The 27,773-nt window shown below is 42.8% G+C and overlaps 1 protein-coding gene across 1 annotated transcript in view; it reads right to left on the bottom strand.

Moving 5' to 3' along the window:
* Positions 1-22,091, bottom strand: part of si:ch211-266k8.4 (uncharacterized) — a 48,568-nt gene extending 26,477 nt beyond the window's left edge. Inside the window, exons 1-10 of the mRNA XM_014125441.3 lie at positions 21,610-22,091; positions 18,438-18,525; positions 18,070-18,177; positions 17,706-17,898; positions 17,464-17,589; positions 16,763-16,886; positions 16,583-16,652; positions 15,582-15,696; positions 13,489-13,606; positions 10,124-10,233 (exon numbers count right to left, since the gene is read on the bottom strand). Coding sequence (XP_013980916.2) covers positions 10,124-10,233; positions 13,489-13,606; positions 15,582-15,696; positions 16,583-16,652; positions 16,763-16,886; positions 17,464-17,589; positions 17,706-17,898; positions 18,070-18,177; positions 18,438-18,525; positions 21,610-21,740 — 1,183 coding nt within the window. The 5' untranslated portion in view covers positions 21,741-22,091. The remainder of the gene's footprint in view (positions 1-10,123; positions 10,234-13,488; positions 13,607-15,581; positions 15,697-16,582; positions 16,653-16,762; positions 16,887-17,463; positions 17,590-17,705; positions 17,899-18,069; positions 18,178-18,437; positions 18,526-21,609) is intronic.
* Positions 22,092-27,773: the final 5,682 nt, after the last annotated feature.

Here is a 27,773-nt window from a genome sequence, read left to right as displayed (position 1 = left end):
AGTGAAAACACATTTCTGCCCTGAAACTGATAGCAACCACTTCCTCTCTGATGCACAGAGAAACATAATGTTGGCCCTGCAACCTGTTGCCACGGCACCTACGGACAGATTAAACCCGAGGCCCGTCTGTGTTGATGCATGTCCAGCAACTCCACATGCACTAACAGTCGACTACTCGAAGTAGCTACTTAAGGTTCGGATGGCAACCGACCTTTAAGGGCCTTTACACCTCACAATTAACTGCAACATTGGTGTGGATTAGGAAACATGCCATTGTACAGTCATAGCAAAGCCTGGTGTTGCCCTAACCAACATTGTGAATTTACATTATGCAAAATAATCTACTGTAAAAGTCAAGCCAATAGGGCACATGCTGCAGCATTAGCATTAAGACAGCCTAGTGTTCTAGTCCTATGATTAGCATGGTGTTGTTGTGTTGTCTAAAACTGGAGTGCCCCAAGGCCAAAGCAGTTCACTAAACTGAACTTGCTGGTGCCGTCGGTCTTTACATCACCAATATAGCGCAGCCTAAGGGGTAGAGCTAACATTCATCAACACATACGATCCCACGATAACCATGTAGCACCACATTTGACAGGGAGGATATCCTTCCTCAGCTTCACCTGCCACAAAACGGAAAGACAAATATGAATTCCACAGGGTGCCCACTGCATGAAAAGACACAGACATTTGTAGCCACAGGTAAGAGAAGAGATTTGGATTCATTATATTCCATATAGAGAGTAATAGTAATGGCGTATTTTTGTAGGCAAGAGACTCGGCCATGGCTTGTTGGCGAAAGCCTATGAGGAAATGCATGTTTTTTTGATAAATAACAAAAATAAGGTCTGTAGTAAACAGGCTTAGGAGACCTTATACGCTTTGTTCTATGAGAATCAGCTAACTTCACTTTTCTGAATTTTGAAGCATTTATAATCACATCAAGCACATAAAGGCTTCATAAAAGGCCATGTCAACGGACTAATATCTCATAGAACAAAATGTATAAGATCTAAACTGGTGTTAACCTCAGACTTTATTTTCGGCAATTATCCCAAAGCCCCATAAGAGTGGCTGAACTAACCAGAGAACTCATTTCCGTTTTTTTAGGACTACAAGCTGGCGAACTTGACAGTGTACACAAATGTCAATGCACATGAAGTCATTACTGTGTGTATAATGCCAAGTGAGCTATAACATTTAGATCACTTTAAGAGACTAGAGCAAGTTCAGTCAATTATATTCCAAATGACCACTAGAAAGACCAAAGACCACAAGCAAAACATTTAAAGATGGGCGTCTAGTTGAAGATGTGGAATTACGAGGGAACACAGCCTGTATTTATGCCCTGGGTCACAGTCAGGGTTAACGACAAACTTACAGGAGCTGTGTGGACTTGCAGACATCGTATCAGTCTAGCTCATCTCCTTAACATCAAAGATTCCTCATTCAAAAGAATCTGCCCACCTTCACAGAGGAGAACAGAGAGACTACTGCTTTGGCCTGTGGGGAAACGGAGTCAGGGAGATATTTGAGGAGAATAAGCCCACCTTCACAGAGGAGAACAGAGAGACTACTGCTTTGGCCTGTGGGGAAACGGAGTCAGGGAGATATTTGAGGAGAATAAGCCCACATTCAAGGGTAAACCCCCTGAATGAACAGATACAGCAGCTTGTTCATGTCATATTACTCAGTCATTTCTACAGGTTGCCTGACAGCTGGCAGGCTAATAGATAAAGAGGTGAGCCAGTAAAACTTCCGGTTATCAGGTTGTTTAGAGAAGTGCACACCACTTAAGTTCACCAAAACATGAGACGTTAACACCTTGCAGAGCTTAGGGAAACTTCAAATCACTTTAAAGGTTGGATAGTGAAGAGTACAAACAGGCTGTTGAAATCTCCTAGCGGGAATAGGTGAAGTGGCGGTGTGGAAGAGAGGGCAGAGGTCCAAAGCAGCAGGAAACCTGATAAAGGGTAAAAGGAGCTCAAAAACAGGACAACGGCTACAAAACAGCCAGGGACGGAGCCAAGGAACACAGCAGAACAATACCAAATAAGTAGTTACCTTCGTAACAAAAATGCCTTTTTTAATAAGATTGTTTTCATAAACTGAGTCAACTTATATAAAAAAAAAACAATACAACTAAAGTAGACAAGACCAGGCAACATTAGTATCAATGCATGGTCAGTTTTTACCACTGAAAAGACATCACAGAATAAGTGAGGTGTATAGTGATTATATGAAGATTATCTAGCTACGTTTCGCTGTACTGCTTTGCAATCCAGTTACTCCCAAGTTATAGTAGGCCTACAATAGAAAAGGTGTCAGTTATGTCAACATCTTACAGCATGTTCAAATTTCTCTTATTCGTTTTCGTAACGCACACCACTTGGAGAGATCTCAACTGCTTCAGTGACTGATTAAGAAATTAGGGATTGAATAGTCAACTCGTCCTTCCATCTGTATAATAGCCTTTCTGGATCAATTCCATAAAAACCAGGGAAAACCAAAAGGGAATTTAATTTCCTACATGCCAAGACCTAAACAGTGTTATAACTGAAACGCATACAAACAGGCTGCTTCCTCCTTTTGGACAGCAGGACTGTAAGCTTTTCATAGGAATCCTTTTCCAAATATTCTCAGGAATGTGAGTCAGGTTGCACATTGTGAGACTTAACAATTCAACGATAGTTGCACTACTACAACTGATATGCTGTTATAGCATAGGAGATGACCCACCAATGCAGTTCTGCGTAAGCCCACATAGGCTGCCATTTCACAGATATGTCACACACTCCGTGAGCACCTGTGTGAACACCAATCTTAGACCAAACTCAAATAAAATGATTACAGTCCCTTTACCCAGGCATAAACTGGCAATTGCAAAACCTGGTCCTAAATTGCATTGGAGGACGATCCCCCCTGCTTCTCAATATGTTACAACAGAAACCTGTGAACAGATCACACATGGGCCAGTGTCAGGAAGGTAGTCTAATAGATGCCCATCACCTTGAGTGAGGGGGACAAATAGATTGTCTCGATCACCTTTCTCCAACGCATGTATTCACTCATTCCTCAGATTTATTGTCAACTGTCTGGAGCCCTAACAAACACCTAGGGCCTTGAAAATTGCATTCTCACACAATCAATTATTGTTGATACTTGTTACACCAAGCTCTCAAAAGTGTCTGAGGAGAGCTGCTACTGTTTCCCGATGTTACAGTATCTAAACACAAAACCTATGATATCTTTCATATAATAGACTGACGTTTGTTATGAGGCAAAGACGTCATTATCCAAGGGTAGATTACCCATCATGTATTTGTTTTCTGCACATTAATGTTCCTGGCAGCCTGTTTGTTGAGCAAATATTAAAGTGGCACGAGCAGACGTGTCAGATGTAAGCTACCAAAACTGCCCACTTCGCAAGGGTGCTAAACAACTCCCAACAACTCCTCCACACAGAAATAAGAACACTCAAGTATAAACCAACATTGCTCTCTGTTTTAATAGGACTCTAAGTCTGCTGCAAAGTCAAGGGTCAGACTGGGGGGGGCAAGAAGTATTAGTGGAGACCAAGGAGGGGAGCTGCTTTACATCCATTCTCTCCATTCTAAAAAGCCACTTTAAAAAGGACCCGGACAATAACTCAACCTCTTTACCAGCTTTTTCATTTATGATAGCAACACGCTGACAGAAGCAGTCTCCAACCACCAGCTCAGAAAGAAATGACAGGCTGTGACATACACAGGTCTTATCCTCTCACTCGGAGACTGATAAGACTGCACAGCACATTGTCGTGTGTGAGTGCATTGTTTTTGACTTGGGGGCAGACATATGAGGCAGCTTCATCCCCTCCGAGGACCTGATGAGGCAACGCAGCTCCAAGAAGATCAGGCCCTGCCTTGAAAATAACAGGTTATCTTCTCCAGATGGCTGACAGTCACATGAATACCCACTGCATCAAATCTCTGCCCTTTGCATTGTATAAAGTCCCACTTTCTGAAGGAGACAGAAATACAGTACTGAGCCCAGCATACACGACTGATCATTATCGCAAGTTCGCACTTTGGCTCCATAAACGGTGGACTGCAAGCACATCTTAACCCCTCAATAAGTAAACATTATCAAGGAAATATTAATAATTGAGGCCTCCTGCTGAGGCTGGTTCCCCTGCATGTGCACCAATTCAGAAGATCTCCCATTCTGGTAAACCTGTTGTGACAGTCCTCCCCGGGGTAACCACATGAGTGACTGGAGATAAAAATCAAATTTTATTTGTCACATGCACCGAATAAAACAGGTATAGACCTTACCATGAAATGCTTACTTTCAAGCTCTTAACCGCTCTACGACAGCAGTTCCCAAACTTTGTCATTCAACCTCCAGCTGCGTACCCCCTCTAGCACCAGGGTCAGCACACTCACAATGATGGCAAAAAACATTTGAAAGCCTGACCCCCACACACACACACTAAACGATACATTTATTAAAAACATAAGAATGAGTGTGAGTTTGTCACTTCCCACGAGCTGGGTTGTGACAAAGAGCTCTTATAGGACCAGGGCACAAATATAATAATCAATAATTTTGCTCTTTATTTAGCCATCTTACATATAAACCCTTATTTGTTCAAAAATTGTGAATTACTCACCACAGGTTCATGAGCAGCGTGCTTGAAAGAATACACATAACTCCGCAATGTTGGGTTGTATTGGAGAGAGTCTCAGTCTTAAATCATTTTCCAGTCTGTGCCTGTATTTATTTTCATGCTAGTGAGGGCCGAGAATCCACGCTCACACAGGTACGCGGTTGCAAAGGGCATCAGTCTTTTAACAGCGCGATTTGCCAAGGTAAGAAACTCTGAGTGTAGCCCTATCCAGAAATCTGGCAGTGACTTCTGATTAAATGAAATTCACAGAATCGCTTCTTGCAATTTCGATGAGGCTCTCTTGTTCACTCCGGTGCTTTGCTATATCACATTTGACATTGTCCGTAAACTTGAATTAATTTGTACACAAAAAATAAATAACTCATACAATGATGGAAAGACCTGTGTGTTGTCCTTGTTAATGCAGACAGAAAAGAGCTCCAACTTTTTAATCATAGCCTCAATTTTGTCCTGCACATTGAATATAGTTGCAGAGAGTCCCTGTAATCCTAGATTCAGATCAGTCAGGCGAGGAAAAAACATCACCCAGATAGGCAGTCGGTTAAAATAAAAAGTTGAGGTAATTTGTACATGTACAGTGGCTTGTGAAAGTATTCACCCCCCTTGGAAATTTCCCTATTTTGTTGCCTTACAACCTGGAATAAAAATAGAAATTTTTTTTTTGGGGGGGGGGGGGGGGGTTGTATCATTTGATTTACATAACATGCCTACCACTTTCAAGATGCAAAATATTTTTTATTGTGAAACAAACAAGAAAGACAAAAACAAAGAACATTTGAGCGTGCATATCTATTGACCCCCCCCCCCCCCAACGTCAATACTTTGTATAGCCACCTTTCTCAGCAATTACAGCTACAAGTCTCTTGGGGTATGTCGCTATAAGCTTGACACATCTAGCCACTGGGACTTTTACCCATTCTTCAAGGCAAAACTGCTCCAGCTCCTTCAAGTTGAATGGGTTCCGCTGGTGTACAGCAATCTTCAAGTCATACCACAGATTCTCAATCGGATTGAGGTCTAGGCTTTGACTACGCCATTCCAAGACATTTAAATGTTTTCCCTTAAACGACTCGAGTGTTGCTTTAGCAGTATGCTTAGGGTCATTGTCCTGCTGGAAGGTGAACCTCCGTCCTAGTCTCAAATCTCTGGAAGACTGAAACAGGTTTCCCTGAAGAATTTCCCTGTCTTCAGCGCAATCCATCATTCCTTCAATTCTGACCAGTTTCCCAGTCCCCGCCGATAAAAAACATCCCCACAGCATGATGCTGCCACCACACTTCACTGTGGGGATGAAGTTCTCAGGGTGATAAGGTGTTGGGTTTGCGCCAGACATAGCGTTTTCCTTGATGGCCAAAAAGCTCAATTTTAGTCTCACCTGACCAGAGTACCTTCTTCCATATGTTTGGGGAGTCTCCCACATGCCTTTTGGCGAACACCAAACGTGTTTGCTTATTTTTTTCTTTAAGCAATGTCTTGTTTCTGGCCACTCTTCAGTAAAGTCCAGCTCTGTGGAGTGTATGGCTTAAAGTGGTCCTATGGACAGATTCTTTTCCTCTCTGATTAATGCCCTAATTGCCAGGTCTGTGAGTTTTGGTGGGCGGCCCTGTTTTGGCAGGTTTGTTGTGGTGCCATATTCTTTCCATTTTGGAATAATGGATTTAATGGTGCTCCATGGGATGTTCAAAGTTTGGTATATTTCTTTATAACCCAACCCTGATGTGTACTTCTCCACAACTTTGTCCCTGACCCGTTTGGAGAGTTCCTTGGTCTTCATGGTGCCGTTTGCTTGATGGTGCCCCTTGCTTAGTGGTGTTGCAGACTCTGGGGCCTTTCAGAACAGATTTAGATATATACACACACTGAGATCATGTGACACTTAAATAAAATCCATCTGTCTGCAATCTAACTAATTATGTGACTTCTGAAGGTAATTGGTTGCACCAGATCTTATTTAGGGGCTTCATAGCAGTTTGACAAGTATTTTTTTTTTCATTTCACTTCACCAATTTGGACTATTTTGTATATGTCCGTTACATGAAATCCAAATAAAAATCTATTTAAATTACAGGTTGTAATGCAACAAAATAGGAAAAAACGCCAAGGGGGTGAATATTTTTTGCAAGGAACTGAAGGTAGGAGTACTTGGGGAGGGGGGACTAAAAGATGGCACCGTTGCGCCAATTTAACTTCAGAAAACTGTACTCTGCTCAGGATGTTCTAATACAAGGCTACAGTACACACAAAGGACAGTTACTCCCAGGACACTTAGAGTTTGAGATGAAGCAGATGAGCCAGCCATGGGGACACAGATCACTGTTCTGTCCCTTCAGACAGTTGAGGTAGAGGTTGTACTTAAAACAAAGCCAGAGAACATTTGAGTAATTTTCATCAATCCTTGGACCATCAGGAGTGTTCAGGCAATTAAATCTATGGGTCATTAGTGGCTTTAATGTGGCTGTAGGAAAGCATGAAACACTCTTGCATTGTCTGGAGGCAGGGAGGAACGTCACCTTTCTAACCTGATTGAGCTTCAGCCTAAAGGTCCCTCACTGGGCCACTGCTCGTCAGGTCAACTTCTCACCACTTTGATGAGGACACAGCTGAACAGGGGTCGATCACAACCATGCTGCGCCAGGGCAGGGCCAGGGGAGGAGGGGGCAATGGATTAGCTGAGTGGGCAGTTGAGATATCGTAATTTTGGAGAAATGTTCTAAATAACTGCATTGACTTGAGTCGGGGCCTGTGATCTGAAACCAGCAAACCTCCTCGGTTACAGAGAAACATACCACTGCTAGCTCAGGGACAGAACAGTACAATGCAAACAGAGGTTTTTGTAACCAGCTCATTTTTCATGTGTAGCGCAAACCTCACCAGATAAAAAAATATCCCTCATATCACTTTATCCAAGGTGACAAACATTCAGCTCAGTCATGCAGAAGCTCTGAAATGTCCTCAGAGGTCATTCATTCACCTGTACAACCCTACATGGATGTCACCTTACGAAAAAAGCCTAATCTTTATATATGCACAGGTAACACAGGGAAAACACATTCTGACCTCTTGAAGTCGTATAGAAAAATATCACAATTCTGCAGCTAAATATGTTCATTGTGGTTACCAAATACACCTCAATAATGCAGACTCAAATATTATATCCCAGGAAAACTGTTCTTTGCTTAGACAGAACAAAGTCCAGATCAGTCCTACGGGTGAAGGTGAACGGAGTGCAGATCAGTCCTACGGGTGAAGGTGAACGGAGTGCAGATCAGTCCTACGGGTGAAGGTGGCCCTAGCAACACTTTTATTAAAGCCTCAGAAAGCAGCTGAGTCATTGCACGAGCAGAGGAACAACATGCTGAGAGAGGGAGAGGACGAGAAAAAGAGACACCTGCTCTCACTGTTGTGCTGACTAAAGGTCTAGCACCAGACCAGAGGGCCAGAGCAGCGAGCAAGCTAGCTCACACAGGCAGAATACAATCCTGCTCCAACACAGGAAGTAGCAGCTAGAACTCATAGCTCCAAAACACACTACTACCTAAATGATTTATCTTTAAGTCTATATTGATGTCTGCCATTTAATGCATATTTCAAAACAAGCTGTTTTTGAGGTGAATCTCATGTCTACGATATCAGTGGCGATAAAAGGTGTTGGCACAGTTGGTGAGGATAGGAGACAAAGTGAATGTTGTAATTAATTCATAGCGGTAGAGAGATGACTGCTTCATTGAGGACAGAAAGCAAGAGCGCTGTACTCGTCATCAGCTGAAAACTCACGTCAGAGAAACACCATCCATCTATACTCATACTCTAGAATGGACAGACCTGTCAAGTGCTGTTAATCATTAAAACAAACCTTAATTAACACTTCCAGTAAAAAAAACAAATGTAACTGGTTCTGAAAAATCTAGACTCTTGTGTACCCAAAACAGTTCCATCCTTTTTGGAATTCACTGGGCCTCAGTGTGTCATAGTATCTATAGTGTAGGTTGTCAAAAAGGACTACAGACTGGAGGAGGCTGGCTCTGAAGGCCTGGTTACTGAGGGGGTTTTGATTTAGCTCCTCTCCACCTGGGGCAAGAGAGGCAGCTAGCTAAACAGCAGGCAGTGTGGATGACTCATCCAGACTCACACAACAGCCTGATGAGAGATTCACATAGTAAAATCTGCTGCTGTGCTGAGCCTTTCAATTAGCTTTACAGTGGGGCCCCTGGTCCAGACTGATCCACACTGACAACAGGGCCTGCGGCAGCCATTTTGCAGCCATAATGTGACTCACTGACAGGGCCTCCAGGAGTCTCTCCCAGTCAGAGCCAGGCGGTGACTCAGAGCTGACAGTGCTCACGTGTCAGATGGCATTCCAGCACGTCTGGTGTGAAGATAAAACTACCATAGGGAGGGGGCATGTCGAGCCGGGTACTGAATAACTCAAAATATGTTCCCCTTTTGTCTGCCAAGAGAGTGGACACAAACACGGTGACGCGACTCAGACACCAAGATCTGAGGGGAGGCTCTCTAAAGTATTGCTCATGCTGGCGACAACGGTAATGTAAGACCTGGAATCAGATCAGCACAGAGCGCATAGCAGCTAATCAGGGAGCCCTTTCACTCTCAGAGAAATGATTATACTTACTGTGCCTGAGACTATGCCAGGATGATGGCATTAGTCATCGCAGCTGAAGGGGAGGGAATGATGATCTCTCACACACACAAAGGGTCTGGCCTAACCCAGTTCATCTCTGAATGCTAAAATCACTGTCATCCATTAGTAACATGGGTTAAAGCACCACCCACAGGGCTGAGCGGCAAGGCAGTGAGTCGTCATGCCAAAGTTCCTGTGAAAATGCTTTAAGTCATCACTGAAAACAAAAAATAAGAACTCCAAAGAGTGAGCAGATGATTTAATGGTGTATCAACCAATTTTCTACACAGCAAAAAGGACAAAAACAGAGGGTAGAAAGGACAACGACAGAGAATCGTCCGTTTCAACTTTTATCATCGGTCTTGACAAAATTAGCAACAAAGCGCACACATTACATTGAGGTTTGTGAATCATCCCCAGGGTCCAAGTAAAACAGCTCTGACATTTAGTCAGGATGAACAAATGTCTTACAGACTCACCCAACCAAATCCATGACTATCATGGACCACCAGATAAGGCCTGGACACTGAGGACTGTGCAGAGTGAAAGACCATCTCAGGTTACTCTGTCAGACATTCCCACTTAACCTTTAGTTTCCCACCCACTTTTCCCGTTACAGCGTCAGGGCCTGTCATTGGTCAAACACATAACGCAGGAGGAAGTCCGGTAGAGTAATTTAATTGTACCACTACAACAATGTGTGTTGGTTAAGGGCATGTGAGCATTTCTACACCTGTTGTATTCGGCGCATGTGACAAATAAAATGTTATTTGATTTGAGTGTGTGTGTGTGTGTGTGTGTGTGTGTGTTACCTGGGTGGTGTCCCTCAGTCTCCTCCAACACCAGGCTGTTCATGCACTTGATCTCCCACTCCTGTACCTCTGTGCTCCACAGGGCTGGGAGCAGGACACAGTGCTGAGCACTGGAGGGGACAGAAAGGGCCTTACATTAGTACAGAAAAGGTTCTTAAATCATCTCCTCCTCATTCAACTTTGATCAGCCATCACATCAGTTTGAAGCAATACATGACAGTTGGCTTTATAGGTGGGAGAAGAAGAAAAACATGCGAAATTGAATTGCCCTTAAGACTCAATGGCAATAGTCAAACCTTTGATACAGCGCATTCGGAAAGTATTCAGACCCTTGATTTCGCTCACATTTTATTATGTTCCAGCCTTACTCTAAAATGAATCGGTTTTTTTTCTCAACAATCTACACACAATACCCCATAATGACAAAGCAAAAACAAAGTTTAAGAAATGTTTCCAAATTTATTTTTAAAAAGTATTGAGACCATTTACTCAGTACTTTTGACAGCGATTACAGCCGTGAGTCTTCTTGGGTAAGTCACAAGCTTGGCACACCTGTATTTGGGGAGCTTCTCCTATTCTTTTCTGTAGATCCTCAAGCTCTGTCAGGTTGGCTGGGGAGTATCACTGCACAGCTATTTTCAGGTCTCTCCAGAGATGTTTGATCAGGTTCAAGTCCAGGCTCTGGCTGGGCCACTCAAGGACATTCAAAGGCTTGTCCCGAAGCCACTCCTGCGTGTCTTGGCTGTGTGCGTAGGGTCATTGTCCTGTTGGGTCATTGTCCTGTGAACCTTCACCCCAGTCTGAGGTCCTGAGTGCTCTGGAGCAGGTTTTCATCAAGGATCTCTCTGTACTTTGCTCCGTTCATCTTTCCCTCGAACCTGACTAGTGTCCCAGTCCTTTCCACTGAAAAACATCCCCACAGCATGATGCTGCCACCACCATGCTCCACAGTAGGGATGGTGCCAGGTTTCTTCCAGACGTGACATTTGGCATTCAGGCCAAAAAGAGTTCAATCTTGATTTCTTCAGACCAGAGAATCTTGTTTCTCATGGTCAGAGTCCTTAAGGTGCCTTTTGGCAAACTCCAAGTGGGCTGTCATGTGCCTTTAACTGAGGAGTGGTTTCTGTCTGGCCACTCTACCATACAGGCCTGATTGGTGGAGTGCTGCAGAGAAGGTTGTCCTTCTGGAAGGTTATCCCATCTCCACAGAGGAACTCTAGCGCTCTGTCACAGTGACCATCGGGTTCATGGTCACCTCCCTGACCTTGGCCCTACTCCCCCGATTGCTGAGTTTGGCCAGGCGGCCAGCTCTAGGAAGAGTCTTGATGGTTCCAAACTTCTTCCAGTTAAGAATGGAGGCCATTGTATTATTGTGGACCTTCAATGATGCAGACATTTTTTGGTACCCTTCCCCAGATCTGTGCCTCGACAGAATCCTGTCTTCGAGCTCTACGGACAATTCCTTCGACCTCATGGCTTTGTTTTTGCTCTGACATGCACTGTCAACTGTGGGAGCTTATATAAACAGGTGTGTTCCTTTCCAAATCTTGTCCAATCAATTGAATTTACCACAGGTGGACTCCAATCAAGTTGTAGAAACATCTTAAGGATGATCAATGGAAACAGGTTGCACCTGTGCTCAATTTCGAGTCTCATAGCAAAGGGTCTGAACACTTACGTGTATAAGGTATCCGTTTTTAAAAATAAATAAATTTGCAAACATCTGTTTTCGCTTTGTCATTATGGGGAATTGTGGGTAGATTGATCAGGAAAAACATTTATTCAATCCATTTTAGAAAAAGGCTGTAACATAACAAAATGTGGAAAAAGGGAAAGGGTCGGAATACTTTCCGAATGCACTGTATATCATGGTTACAAAAGCATCCAGTTAAAAAGCCCTTGGAGCTGGGACACAGCTTGTCCCTATGCTTCACATCACGCTGGCTCTTACATAAAGCACCGTGAAAAAGTGGCCACATTGATGTGGGCTTGTCAGTGAAAGGTAGCAAACAAATGAGCTGTCAACTCCTCAGGCAGAGGGACGTGTCAATAGGCCTGAATGGAGATAAGGGGGGAAGGGGTGGGCAGTGATGGACAGAAACCAATAGATTAAATGGATGAAAGAAAGTCCTTCATTAATCAGATGATTGTCTATTGGCGTTTCACTTGTCCACCTACTCCACTCTGTATTAAAACAGATAGGAGAGCCTGACCATGGCCAAGGATTTTGAGTTAAAGCCAGGGTTAAATCAGGTCTCCTGAAAATATTATATTCTCAATGGGGTGATAGAGGATGTTTTTATGCTGTATCCTAACCGGCTGACTGCTCATAGCCTAATTCCTCTGTATAGATGACTCTCTGACCCTATACTTTTCTGCTTCCCCTCCCCCCACTCTCACGGACCAGAAAGGCTGTGGTTTCAGGGAGCTTGTTTCTTCCTTTCGTAAGAGGATCCTGGTTCGAGACAGAGAAACCACTTAGCCATGACCTCACTGGGCTGGCACACAGATGCCAATCTAGAAACAAGAGCCCTTCAATGTGGCATGTGGCTCGGTGCCTGCCGTCACAAAGGCAAAATATTCAAATGTGAACACCACAAATGAATGACTTGTTTTGCAGGGAACATCCTCAAAGAAACTGAAGTTATTTCATAACTAATCTCAAATAATATCCAAATTGTATATTGCTTTGTAAAGTAATGCTTCTAATAGAAAGGCAAGTTAAATATACTAGTCGAGTCCTACAACAATCCCAAGTTGGGCAAAATCAATAAAACATCCAATAGGTCCCTAAAATGCCATCTAAATCCTACAAGGACACCAACAAAACATTAGCAAGGCACCGTTGCTATAACGACTCCCCAACCCAATAAAACAAAGCCTGGAAATCAAAGAGCTCTTAAACTCCATTGATTAACATGCTCAAGGGACTCAATGCTGTTCATCCCACAGTAACAAGAGGCTAATCCACAGTTCTTTGGCCAAAGTAAACATTGTAGAGAGAAATATTTCTTCAAAAGAGAGGCAGGCAAGAGAATGATTAAAAGGATTTGGTTAAGATATTAAAACAAATACAATAACTGCTTCACATCATGAACTGGCCAGCCACTGTTATATACACACAAAACCAGTGCCCTTGCCATGGTTCCATAGGGACCGCTAGACGTCAACAAAATATGTTGAACTACTGACGCTATATTGACTGATTTGTATGAGACAAGTCTATTTAAGAGATGCTTGTATTGAAAATAGGAACTAAAATGGCTGTCCACTAAAATAAAATGTATATAATGGTTCCTATGATGATTTAAACTACTGTGTGGGCCCAAGTCTCTGTTTTTGAATAAGGATGACGTAGCACTCACACATCCACAGGTACCCTTAGCAGCAGGGGTAGCACGGCAGCCTCGTCAGTCAGGTTCATTAGCCGAGACTCCAGCAGCTGAATGATGGTGAGACCAGTACGGAACACAGCAGAGAGGCCTGGACACAAAGTAACATGAACCAGAAATACAGCTGGCAAAACAGCACAAACAGATCTGGGACCATTTAGTCAATGACCGTCAGTATAATAAAAACTCTAGATAGTGAGATAAATCAAACCTTTAACTTTTTGTTGACAAGATTAGCAAAAAACAAAACACTGAGCCGTCATATTCATGTATAACAGACAAAATAATGAAAGAGTCGCTGTAGTTTTGAGTTCCGCAAAGGGAATGTGGAAGAGTTGAAAACATTTTTGGACAAGCCACCTTGTATCAACAACCTGGATGGTAAATTGCTGAAGACGGTAGCGGAATACATTGCGAATCTGGTTTGCCACATCTTTTTTACATTTTTTTTTTACATTTAAGTCATTTAGCAGACGCTCTTACCCAGAGCGACTTACATCTTCAATTTAAGCCTAGAAGATGGTGTGCGCCCTCAGGCCTTGAGCGAGGCAAAGGTAATACCGCTGCCCAAGAGTAGCAGAGAACCCTTTAAAAAAGGTTCAAACACCCTGTTACCAGTGCTTAGCAAACTTGACCAAATAAAAGTTATTTTACAGAAAACAAATTAACAGACCTTCAGCATGCTTATGGGGAAGGGGACTGAACATGCTTGGCACTGATGATGTGTTGCTGAAAGAAATTGATAGTAAAAAGATTGAGGGAGCTGTTTAGTAAGACTTCAGTGCAGCTTTTGATGTCATTGATCATAACCTGTTGCTGAAAAGTTAGGCATTATGGATTTACATCCTCTGCCTTAAGGGTTGAGAGTTACCCATCTAATAGAACAGAGGGTTTTCTTTAATGGACGCATCTCAAATGCAAATTCGGTTGAGTGTGGTGTACCGCAGGGCAGCCGGCTTGGGCCATTATTGTTCTGTTTTTACTAATGATCTTCCACTGACCTTGACTAAAGCCTGTGTGTCTATGTATGCTGACGACTCAACAGTATACACGTTGGCTACGAATGTAAAATAAATGACACTAACAGAGCTCCAGTCAGTTTTAGAACGGTAACAAGCAATAGTCTGGTGCTAAATAATCACAAAACGAATAGCATCGTTATTGGGACAAATCATGCGCTCAACACAAAAATCTCATTAAAATCTATTATTGAATAATGTGGCAATTGAGCAAGTTGAGGAGACTAAACTGCTGGGTGTAACCCTAGATAGCAAGCTGTCATGGACAAAACATATACACCTAACGGTTGTTCAAATGGAAAAGGTCTGTTCATGATAAGGCGTCGCTCTGCTTTCTTGACAGCTCAGTGGACCAGACAGGTCCTAATTTTGTCACACCTGGACTATAGCCCAGTTGTGTAGGTCATGTGCGATAAAGGGGGACATAGGTCAATTGTAGTTGGTCCAGAATAGAGCAGCACTTAGATGTACACGGAGGGCAAATGTTAGTAACATTCATGTCAATCTCTCCTGGCTCAAAGTTGACGAAAGATTGATTGCTATTGGTCTTTGTGCGAGGTGTTGATGGTACCGAACGGTCTGTTCAAGCAGTTGGCACACAGTTCAGATACTCATTGGTACAACACAAGACATGCAAGCAGAGTTCTGTTCACAGTCCCCAGGTCCAGACCAGAAGCTGGGAAACGCACAGTATTAAAAAGAGCCATGACTACATGGAACTCTGCCACCCCAGGTAACTCAAGCTAGCAATAAAACCAGATTCAAAAACCAGATAAAAAGAACACCTTACAGCACAACAGGGACTGTGAAGAGACACATCCATTTTTATATATGCTGTATTGCAATTTGCACTGTATAAAATATTATATTATGTAGGTGGGTGGCCTTGCTCTAAGCTTGTGCAAGCCAGAACAGCTCATAGCCATTCTCCTGAATCTGAAGTGTGAGGCAGAGGCGAAAAGGTAGGGTGAAAAATGATAACAATAATGTACATAATGACAAAGTGTTTACAGAATCCAAAAGTCTGTACCGCCCTGTTAGTATTACCATGCAACATGATGAGGTCCCATACAGCCAGCACAGAGTCCCAGCAGGGCAGGGAGGTGAACAGGGTTAGGAACCAAGGCATAACAAAATGGATGGACGAAACCCTTACATCCTCCTAAAAGAAAAGAAAGAAGAGAATTTAGGAACAGAAAGTTGCATATGGAAAATTGACTGAGTTCCATAATAAAATAAACTTTTAAGCAGAGCTCTATCAAGAGTCAGTGGTAAAATGCTGGTCTTGGTACTTCAAATAAGGCATCAGAAACATTCACTCGAGTGCATTTAAGCCGCTGTGGTGCGCAGGCCGCCGGCACTGAATGGGCAGCTTTTCTCTGAGACGTGCTGAGTCATCACCGAGAAATAGAAAATCTCTCAAGAGACAGTCAAGCAGCAGAGAGGTTTATTCTCTCATTTAAAAGGGGCCTAAGGCTGCAGGTAAAGAGAGAGGGTGGTGGGACTTAAGAGAGCTGAGAGCAATGAGATGGGCCAAGCTGGTGAAGGAACTTCCATATTTCACTCACAGACCAAGATTTCATTACTTAGCTAAAACTGTGCTGAGGGGTAGCTGCTTTCAGAGACATCATAGCCACACAGCTTCCCCCTTCTGACAAAGCAGGAGGCATCTGTAAGCAAAGAGCTTTTACTGCTGTCATTTCCAGGATAAAGCTGTGTGACACCAACATGGCCAACCCTCTTTCCGTACATGAGCTCAGACTGTTACTGGGAAGCAGCTGCGAATCTAGTGGTAAAACCCAGTCCCTGAGGATAATGTGCTGCAGTGATGATGATGGTCTCTGTGGGAAAGCCATGGGATTTTAGAGAGGAATGCACAGTGGAAGAGTGATGAGAAGAGCCCTACATTTGAGGCATGTTCAGTGACCAAGCAGATTCCCCTCCAGATATCCCTGGATAACAGTTTTTTTTTAAAGTCCTCTCAGTATGAGATTTGTGCCTAAGAGCTACTACAAGTTGTACGCAGAGAGCTGGGTCCTCACACTTACTATGTGCTTGGAGAGCTGAGGTTTCCTGTGCTTGAAGAACTGGTGAAACACCATCGCTTGATGCTGGATCCTAACATTAGAAAGCAAAGACCAGTTAAATACAGTACTTCAGCAAGTATGCTGCTTCATGTCATTAATAAAATAATCATAATGTGACACGCATTGAAAGGACATTCTCACTTCTCCCCGGAGAGGTCAAACAGCTCTGACAGATATTTAGGCTTCTCTAGAAGAACTCCCAAGGCCCAGAAGGCCTCCTCTTCACTTAGGTGCATAAGAAGCACTGCAGCGATGTATGACATTCCTGATAAAGATATGAACAGTCAATAATAAGGCGCTACTAATATGGATAAAATAAGGGGACACACACACACACACCAATGTCAACCATGCAGATAATTTTTAAACACATTCTGTATTATTATTTAGATGCACTATTGTAAAGTGGTTGTTCCACTGGATATTATAGGTGAATGCACCAATTTGTAAGTCGCTCTGGATAAGAGCGTCTGCTAAATGACTAAAATGTAAAATGTAAATTATTGGAAATGTTTGTGTGATTAGCTTGGCAGCATGGTGCTGTACCAGCTCAATGTCTACTTAGACTCTTCTGCCCCCAAGTGGCTGAAGTATGGAACTTAAAATGTTACTACCAACTGCATGGTAGGTGAATTGTTTTTGGATGTCATGAAAGAACATTAACAAGGAATATTGTCCTTGGAAACTAATTCAAATGGATTTGTTTAATGACAAAACTACAGTTATTGCATACATATATCTGTGCCTCCATCAAACAGCCCCAGCAATATTTAAACAACATCGTTCCAAATTGGTGCTTACGTGCATACATGATTGCAAACAGTCAGCTCCCCTTACTGTACCTTGGCTATACCCAATCTTAGGGTTGTACTTTGCGTAGGCGATGAGGACTCGGAAGAGCTTGGCTTGGCCTTCTATTGCCTCAGGACTCTCGCCCATCAGGGTGCGATGGGTTGGGAAGGATCTCTCTGTACAAAGATAAGATAAGAGTCAAATGCAATCAGCCATTCATATCCCAGATGTGCAAAGAAAACATACTGTCAGTACAGAGAAAAGGGGGTCTACAGAATATCCCATAACTCACGCAGATCCAGAGCGATCTGACGAAAGATGGTGACATCTGCACTGGAGTAGGCCGAGTCCGGGGGACAGCGGGAGGGAAGTTGGTTGGACCCCAGGTCATTCTCTGTGTCATTCAAAGTAGCTATGGCTGAGATGATGCCGTATTCACTAACTCCCAGGTCAACCAGGGGCCCTCGGATCTCATCCAAACATTTCTGTCATTGAGTGAATACACAACTAAATAAAACAATTGGCCAATGTCTATTAAATGTGTCACTGTAGAAGTAGGCTATGGAGGAGGAAAATTGTTTTGCTTTTCAATAATGCAAGAGCCAGTCTAGAGTATACTTTTGAAAATGATATGTACAGTGGTTATGGGACTGCACCTGATAGTTAAAAGCACTGGATTCTCTTAGTTTGTCGATGTTGAGAAGGCACTTCCACACTCGCCCTCTTAAAGCTGGAGGGATTCCCATTCTCATAAACCGTTCAATCTGAAAAGGGAAAGAAATGTGGCCAATGTCCTACAAAATATGTTTAAAAATAGTGTGATTAACTGAAATGTTCCAGGTCTGTTGTAAGATAAACTTTCACTGTGTCATGTGACCACTTGAAGGTGCACAATTTAAAACAAGAAAATAATGCATAGGCTGTTTGGCAAACAACTGCCTAAGGAAGGTCTAATCTAAACATAGCCTATTAATTTAATATGTTGCATATGGTGTTCTATAACACATTCAGTAGGACAACATACCTGGCTTCTGCAGATGAAACTGGATCCATTCCAGTAACTAAGAAGCTCACACAATTCCTTCACCCTACGGGTGTTGAGTTGGGGGTAACTGGGGGAGAAACAGTCAGTTAAAAGAAACAATTCTTCTCTTCTTTGAATGCGCATGTCCAATCCAGTCTAGCTATTGAAAATTCTAGGCGGAGTCTGCCTTCTCCCTACAGTTCTCAGCCATTAACTTTGCCCACAAACTACAATCCCGATGCTGTGTTTTAACTTTTAGAAACGTCAATAAAAACCGCTTTCGATGCGTCTTTCGAAGCACATAGCCCGTAAATTAAAATACACCTAAAGGCTTTACATGGTCATTCTGACGTGACCTCTGTAGAAGTCAGGGATTTATACTTCTTGCGCCAGAAGCGCAGAGCTGTTGTGAAGGAATTTGTCAAGGAAGTGAGTTTGTTGATACAGGACCTCTCGATCTCACTGGAATAAAGACCTCCATTCCTGTCATTATTGATATAGATTGTGATATCTCATCTCAAAATAGAGCTACTTAATGTTAGATCCCTCACTTCCAAGGCAGTTATAGTCAATGAACTAATCACAATTTTGATGTGATAATCCTGCAAAGGCGGAGGAGTTGCTTACACTTACGATAGCAAATTTCAATTTACAAAAAAATAAAAATGACTGTTTTCGTATTTTGAGCTTCTAGTCACGAAATCTATGCAGCTTACTCAATCACTTTTTATAGCTACTGCTTACAGGCCTCCTGGGCCATATACAGCGTTCCTCACTGAGTTCCTTGAATTCTTATCGGACCTTGTAGTCATGGCAGATAATATTCTAATTTTTGGTGACTTTAATATTCACATGGAAAAGTCCACAGACCCACTCCAAAAGGCTTTCGGAGCCATCATCGACTCTGGGTTTTGTCCAACATGTCTCCGGACCTACCTCACTGCAACAGTCATACTCTGGACCTTGTTTTGTCCAGAGGAATAAACATTGTGGATCTTAATGTTTTTCCTCATAATCCTGGACTATTGGACCACCATTTTATTACGTTTGCAATCGCAACAAATAATCTGTTTAGACGCGAACCAAGGATCATCAAAAGCCATGCTATAAATTCTCAGACAACCCAAAGATTCCTAGATTCCCTTCCAGACTCCCTCCACCTACCCAAGGACGTCAGAGGACAAAAACCGGTTAACCACCTAACTAAGGAACTAAATTGAACCTTGTGTAATACCCAAGATCAGTGGTTCCCAAACTCTTTATAGTCCCGTACCCCTTCAAACATTCAACCTCCAGCTGCATACTCCCTTTAGCACCAGGGGTAGAGCACTCTCAAATGTTGTTTTTTGCCATCATTGCCTGCCACACACACGCAATACAATTATTAAACATAAGAATGAGTGTTTGTTACAACCCGGCTCGTGGGAAGTGACAAAGAGCTCTTAGAGACCAGGGCACAAATAATAATCAATTTTGCTCTTTATTTAACCATCTTAAATATAAAACTGTATTTGTTCATCCAATTGTGAATACCTCACCACAGGTTAATGAGAAGGGTGTGCTTGAAAGGATGCACATAACTCTGCAATGTTGGGTTGTATTGGAGAGAGTCTCAAGCTTAAATAATTTTCCACACAGTCTGTGCCTGTATTTAGTTTTCATGCTAGTGAGGGCCGAGAATCCACTTTCACATAGGTACGTGGTTGCAAAGGGCATTAGCGTCCTAACAGCGCGATTTGCCAAGGCAGGATACTCTGAGCGCAGTCCAATCCAGAAATCTGTCAGTGGCTTCTGATTAAATTCAATTTTCACAGAACCGCTTGTATTACTTGTATTACATATTACTCCAGTGCTAGCCTCTACACTGGCTTCCTGTTAAGGTTAGGGCAGATTAAGGTTTTACTGCTAACCTACAAAGCATTACATGGACTTGCTCCTACCGATCTCGCCGATTTGGTCCTACAATACATACCTACACGTACACTACGGTCCCAAGACCCAGGCCTCCTTATTGTCCCTAGAATTTCTAAGCAAACAGCTGGAGGCAGGGCTTTCTCCTATAGAGCTCCATTTTTATGGAATGGTCTGCCTATCCATGTGAGAGACGCAGACTCGGTCTTGACCTTTAAGTCTTTATTAAAGACTCATCTCTTCAGTAGGTCCTATGATTGAGTGTATTCTGGCCCAGGGGCGTGAGGGTGAACGGGAAGGCACCGGAGCGACGAACCATCCTTGCTGTCTCTGCCTGGCCGGTTCCCCTCTCTCCCCCGGGATTCTCTGCCTCCCCTCTCGGAGAAACCTGAGCCCTGGGACCTTGCCTCAGGACTACCTGGCCTGACGTCTCCTTGCTGTCCCCAGTCCACCTGGTCGTGCTGCTGGTCCAGTTTCAACTTTTTTGCCTGCAGCTATGGAACCCTGACCTGTTCACCGGCCGTGCTACCTTGTCCGGGACCTGCTGTTTTCGACTCTCTCTCTCTACCGCACCTGCTGTCTCGAACTCTGAATGATCGGCTATGAAAAGCAAACTGACATTTCCTCCCGAGGTGCTGACCTGTTGCACCCTCTACAACCACTGTGATGATTATTATTATTATTTGACCCTGCTGGTCATCTATGAACATCTTGGCCATGTACTGTTATAATCTCAACCCGGCACAGCCAGAAGAGGACTGGCCACCCCTCAGAGCCTGGTTCCTCTCTAGGTTTCTTCCTAGGTTCCTACCTTTCAAGAGCGTTTTTCCCTATCCAACATGCTTCTGCATTGGTTGCTGTTTGTGGTTTTAGGCTGGGTTTCTGTATAGGACTTTGTGACATCAGCTGATGTGAAAAGGGCTTCATAAATAAATGTGATTTGATTTACCCTATCAAGGTGTGTATTAATAAACTTTTTTTAAATTATTTCTCGCTGATATGAAAGATAAGGTTCTTATGTTTCCTAAACCATACTGCAAGTGATGCAAGTCAATGTTCAGAACGAGCATCGGAGATCTTAAAACTCCCCTTACAGAATACGCCTTTGAACAATGGAACAATGGAACTGAGGGTCGTGATCAAGGGCAACATCCAGTCTTGTCCAACAAAAACAGGCTAGAAAACATTGTTGATAAACCTACATCCAATCTTAAACCTTGATTGTCATTAATGAAATGCAACTGAATGTAAATAATCCTACCTGTAATCGTGACATCGGTGTTGACGTTTTTGGTCCTTTCTTTTAGTTTGGGCAAACCCGAATTCGTCAAACCCCAAACTCTCAGTAGCGCGTCTTTTAATTGGGAATGTGCTGCTTCTTCTTCTACCCATTCTAAATTAGTTACTTTGAAACTGTTTCAAGGACTGTGCATGAAATGTTATGCGGTTCGCTACTTTGTTTCTCTGGAACACTGTCAACGTTCAAACACCGCGCCCGTTATTTCGGTTTACGTCATTCACTACTGACAAATGAAAGTGGGGTGTATTCAAGATCCACAACTGCTTCAAAAGTTCTGATATGTGGCCTACTGAGCAACGTTTTCTCCGAATTAAGCCAATATCTGATGAATTTTGATGATTTGTTAGAATTAAAACATTGTATCTATACCATCAAATAAATTGAGCCTTTGTATCTTGTAGCAAACAGTGGCGGTGCAATGACCCTTGTGTAAAAGGTGGCGTTCTTGAATGCCCCCTTATGGCCTTTGACAGTCCAAGGTGTTGTGAATTGTAATCAAGGGTGGGAAAATTTCCAGCAGTATAAAAGCCAGACTTTTCCTTTCGTTTAGGGAAGATGTGACCATCTTCCTGGCATGTGTAGTAATGCATGGCTCAAAGCTGAGGAATTATTATTATTATTATTATTATTATTATTATTATTATTATTATGATTATGATTATGATTATGATTATTATTATTATTATTATATATAATAATAATATATATATATATATATATATATATATTTTTTTTTTTAAGGATATAGGTGCTAATTAAATCCTCCGATAGCCATTTTGACCTAGCCAGCAAGACTGCAGGCTCCAAAGTGAAGTTCTATCCCAACATCAACATGCACTGTGATATGTTTGGAGTTTGCTCAATTTCATTCAAAAGTATTGAGAGGAGTGACTAATTATATGACATGTACGGTTGTTTGTGTCTGATTACAAGGCTTGACATAAAACAAAAATGACAGTTTAAAATTGACACATTGCAAAATGACAGCAGGAAATTGTTAATTTGAATTTAATGCATATTTTATTGAAATGTGGAATATGAATTGCATCATTCAAGTTATGAGTGTGTCCCGAAGTTAATGGGTTTATCGATCCCCTCGCCATTCGATGGAAGTCAGCATTTCGTCAGCCACACTTGATAACAGAGGGTCCTCTGAATGAGTTGGTAAGGGTGAGGGGGTGGTTTGGGATTCCCCATAAGTATAGTCCACAGAAACCTTCTCTCCTTGTTCCTGGCCACCTATTCCCATGAGTGTTGCAAAACATTGTTTTTGTTTGTTTGTGAGTGAGTTAAATCAATTGCTTCATCAGTTAACGCATGGAACTATTGTCTTGTACATATTTGACATATTGATGGGTTTTTAATATGGAAGATCTGTTTTAGCATTTGTAAACCAAGACTTGAAATAAATTATTGCAGCATTGCTGATGTAGTTCTCTGATTTGTCCTTCCTCTCTGTGCTTTTATTACTTTAGCTCTGACATGGGATCTCTCTTCATAATAAAAAAAGTTGGCATAATAAGGCTACATTGTATTCAAATACTAATTCAAATCCCCCATGTTACACTTGCTGGGTTTGAACACAGTTCACTCGCCAACCATCCACAACCCAAGAAGTCGCTCTCCATTTTGGGAGGCATGTTCTGTCTCTTTACTGTTATGAGACCCATACATTTTTGACCCTGTAAACACACTTTTAAGATATACAGTAAATGTGATGCCAGCCCATTTCTCACACCAGTGCAGCGAATTCAGAGGGCTGTCCATCTGGGCAACTCGGATCGCAAGCACATGTTGTGGCCCAATACCTAGCCATTTAGCTATAGCCTTTCTACATCCCAATTGTCAAAAGTGTATTTCTCTCCATCTCCTCTCCTGATGCACTCATCTGGAAACCCAGGCTAGATTAATGGGAAATTCCACCACCTTTCAAACTCATTTTCATTATGTCCAGCACAATACAATATTTTTGTCCACACACTTTTGTCCAAATACAAAATTATGTGAACACCTGCTAGTCGAACATCTCATCCCAAAATCATGGGAATTAATGTGGAGTCAGTCCCCCCTTTGCTGCTAAAACAGCCACTTTTCTGGGAAGGCTTTTCACAAGATGTTGGAACATTGCTCCAGGGACTTGCTTCCATTCAACCACGAGCGTTAGTGAGGTCGGGCACTGATGTTGGGCGATTTGCCATGGCTCGCAGTCGCTGTTCCAATTCATCCCAAAGTTGTTCGATGGGGTTGAGGTCAGGGCTCTGTGCAGGCCAGTCAAGTTCTTCCACACCGAACTCGACAAACCATTTCTGTATGGACCTTGCTTTGTGCATGGGGGCATTGTCATGCTGAAACAGGAAAGGGCCTTCCCCAAACTGTTGCCACAAAGTTAGAAGCACAGCATCGTCTAGAATGTCATTGTATGCTGTACCATTAAGATTTTCTTTCACTGGAACTAAGAGGCCCAACCCGAACGATGAAAAACAACCCCAGACCATTATCCCTCTTCCACCAAACATACGTGTTCCACTGCCCCAGAGTTCAATGGTGGCAAACTTTACAACACTCCAGCCGATGCTTGGCATTGTGCATGGTAATCTTGGGCTTGTGTGTGGCTGCTCGGCCATGGAAACCTATTTCATGAAGCTCCCGACGAACAGTTCTTCCGCTGATGTAGCTTCCAGAAGCACTTTGGAACTTGATAGTGAGTGTTGCAACCGAAGACAGACAATTTTTACGTGCTATGCGCTTCAGCACTCAGCGGTCCTGTTCTGTGAGCTTGTGTGGCCTACCACTTCATGGCTGAGCCGTATGTCTAGGTTGTTGCTCCTAGACGTTCCCATTTCACAATAACAGCACTTTTACAGTTGACCAGGGAAACTCTAGCAGGGCAAACTGACTTGTTGGAAAGGTGGCATCCTATGACGGTGTCACATTGAAAGTCACTGAGCTCTTCAGTATGGGCCATTCTACTGCCAATGTGTGTCTACGGAGATTGCATGGATGTGTGCTCGATTTCATACATCTGTTAGCATCGGGTGTGGCTGAAATAACCAAATCCACTAATTTGAAGGGGTGTCCACATACTTTTGGTCAAATCATGACATCAGTGATCTTCAAGTCAAAGCTCTAGAATGATGCTCAGGTTTCCGAATTGGAATCTCTAGTTGGATGACCATTTAAAATGATTTTTTCTAGTTGGAGCTAGTTTTTTTTTTAGTTCCCATTTGTCTTGAATGCACTGAAGTCAGATCCAAGTTCTGAGTTCCGAGTTCCTGGTTGTTTTGAATGTGGCATTCTTTTTTTATTTTAAAGGTGGACTATGCAGTAATCTCTCCGCCATACCCTGGTTGCTAAAATTCTAATTGTTCGCCTAATTTCAGCTTATGTGACAAAACAAGCATAGAGAATGTAGATAATATTGTACCATCTAAACCACTGTGAATTATCTTTTCAATAACCAAAAATATTGTATTTTCAGTTGCTTGAAGCTGGTGTACAAAACTGAATGTAAAAGACAAAAAAAAAACACATTTAAGAATGGGAAGCATAGAAATAGCGCATATAGAACAGATCTACCACTTCTTAAACTTGCTTTCGATGATAATGACAGATTTATAACTGACATTTCTATATGAATTTGGTTGGGTCGCCCAAAAAGTTACATATGCAATCTGCCCTGGCATGCTGTCAATTAACTTCTGGGCCACATCCTGACTGATGGCAGCCCATTCTTGCATAATCAATGCTTGGAGTTTGTCAGAATTTGTGGGTTTTTGTTTGTCCACCTGCCGCTTGAGGATTGACCACAAGTTCTCAATGGGATTAAGGTCTGGGGAGTTTCCTGGCCATGGACCCAAAATATCGATGTTTTGTTCCCCGAGCCACTTAGTTATCACTTTTGCCTTATGGCAAGGTGCTTCATCATGCTGGAAAAGGCATTGTTCGTCACCAAACTGTTCCTGGATGGTTGGGAGAAGTTGCTCTCGGAGGATGTGTTGGTACCATTCTTTATTCATGGGTGTGTTCTTAGGCAAAATTGTGAGTGAGCCCACTCCCTTGGCTGAGAAGCAACCCCACACATGAATGGTCTCAGGATGGCGTGACACAGGACTGATGGTATTGCTCACCTTGTCTTCTCAGGACAAGCTTTTTTCCGGATGCCCCAAACAATCAGAAAGGGGATTCATCAGAGAAAATGACTTTACCCCAGTCCTCAGCAGTCCAATCCCTGTACCTTTTGCAGAATATCAGTCTGTCCTTGATGTTTTTCCTGGAGAGAAGTGGCATCTTTGCTGCCCTTCCTGACACCAGGCCATCCTACAAAAGTCTTCGCCTCACTGTGCGTGCAGATGCACTCACACCTGCCTGCTGCCATTCCTGAGCAAGCTCTGTACTGGTGGTGCCCCGATCCCGCAGCTGAATCAACTTTAGGAGACGGTCCTGGCGCTTGCTGGACTTTCTTGGGTGCCCTGAAGCCTTCTTCACAACAATTGAACCGCTCTCCTTGAAACTCTTGATGATCCGATAAATGGTTAATTTAGGTGCAATCTTACTGGCAGCAATATCCTTGCCTGTGAAGCCCTTTTTGTGCAAAGCAATGATGACGGCACGTGTTTCCTTGCAGGTAGCCATGGTTGACAGTGGAAGAACGATGATTCCAAGCACCACCCTCCTTTTGAAGCTTCCAGTCTGTTATTCAAACTCAATCAGCATGACAGAGTGATCTCCAGCCTTGTCCTCGTCTACACTCACACCTGTGTTAACGAGAGAATCACTGACATGATGTCAGCTGGTCCTTTTGTGGCAGGGCTGAAATGCAGTGGAAATGTTTTTGGGGGATTCAGTTCATTTGCATGGCAAAGAGGGACTTTGCAATTATTTGCAATTCATCTGATCACTCTTCATAACATTCTGGAGTATATGCAAATTGCCATCATACAAACTGAGGCAGCAGACTTTGTAAAAATTAATATTTGTGTCATTCTCAAAACTTTTGGCCATGACTGTAGACTGGGATGTTGCCAGAAATAATGAATATTATTTATTTATTTCACTGATATTTAACCAGGTAGGCTAGTTGAGAACAAGTTCTCATTTACAACTGCGACCTGGCCAAGAATAAAGCAAAGCAGTTCGACACATACAACAACACAGAGTTACACATGGAATAAACAAACATACTGTCAATAATACAGTAGAAAAAGTCTATATACAGTGTGTGCAAATGAGGTAAGATAAGGGAGGTAAGACAATAAATAGGCCATGGTGGCGAAGTAATTACAATATACCAATTAAACACTGGAGTGATTGATGTGTAGAAGATGAATGTGCAAGTAGAGATACTGGGGTGCAAAGGAGCAAGATAAGTAAATAAATGCAGTATGGGGATGAGGTAGTTGGATGGGCTAAGGATGCTTTGAGGTTGAAAAGTGGCAATATGCCCTTTAAGTGAATGATGCCTACTACCAGGTATTTGCTTTCAACTGTTATGTGCAGATGGGAAGAAGGAGAATATAGGGGAGGGAGCCCTTCCAGACCATCGAGGATCAGCCCAGGCCAGTGAAGACGTTCCACTGAGGGGGTTCGATTAATATCACCCTGGCGCCCGTTGTAGGTGTTTTGCAAGGGGGAAAGTTAATTGCATTCGTTTTGGAACCGGGCTACCTCCCGGGTGTGAGACATGTGCCCCATTCATAGTTCACAGCGATGTCGGCTCAAGGAGCACGTGAAGTAGGAGCACGTGAAGTAATGAGTAGAATTATGTGTTTTCACATGCAAAAGTGATTTATCTGCCTTCCCAATGAAAACCAGTTAGACAATTCTAACATGTATTTAATGGAAAAGAGACGTAGAACAGTATTTTATGGAAAAGTATGTTTCTGGACAATGCACCATGCTGCCTTGTTGAAAAAATGACCAGACCGCTGCTCCCTTCCCGCTTTCGCCGATGACGTAACTGGTCCTTGCCCGGTTCCCCGCGGCTCAGCATAATCGAATCCGCCCATTGCCATCGGCCCGGTCCCACCTCGGAAAATATTGGCACTCTGTAATTGGAAGGCAGTATGTCCGTCATCTTTTCCTGTTCTCAATCGTTGTCTGGTTGGTGAGAGAAAATACGTAGTGTA

Source organism: Salmo salar, chromosome 10 (genome assembly GCF_965601325.2).
Source record: "Salmo salar chromosome 10, fSalSal1, whole genome shotgun sequence".
NCBI lineage: Eukaryota > Metazoa > Chordata > Actinopteri > Salmoniformes > Salmonidae > Salmo > Salmo salar.
The sequence above is the reverse complement of the archived record's forward strand: the minus strand, read 5'-3'. Positions and strand labels throughout refer to the sequence as shown.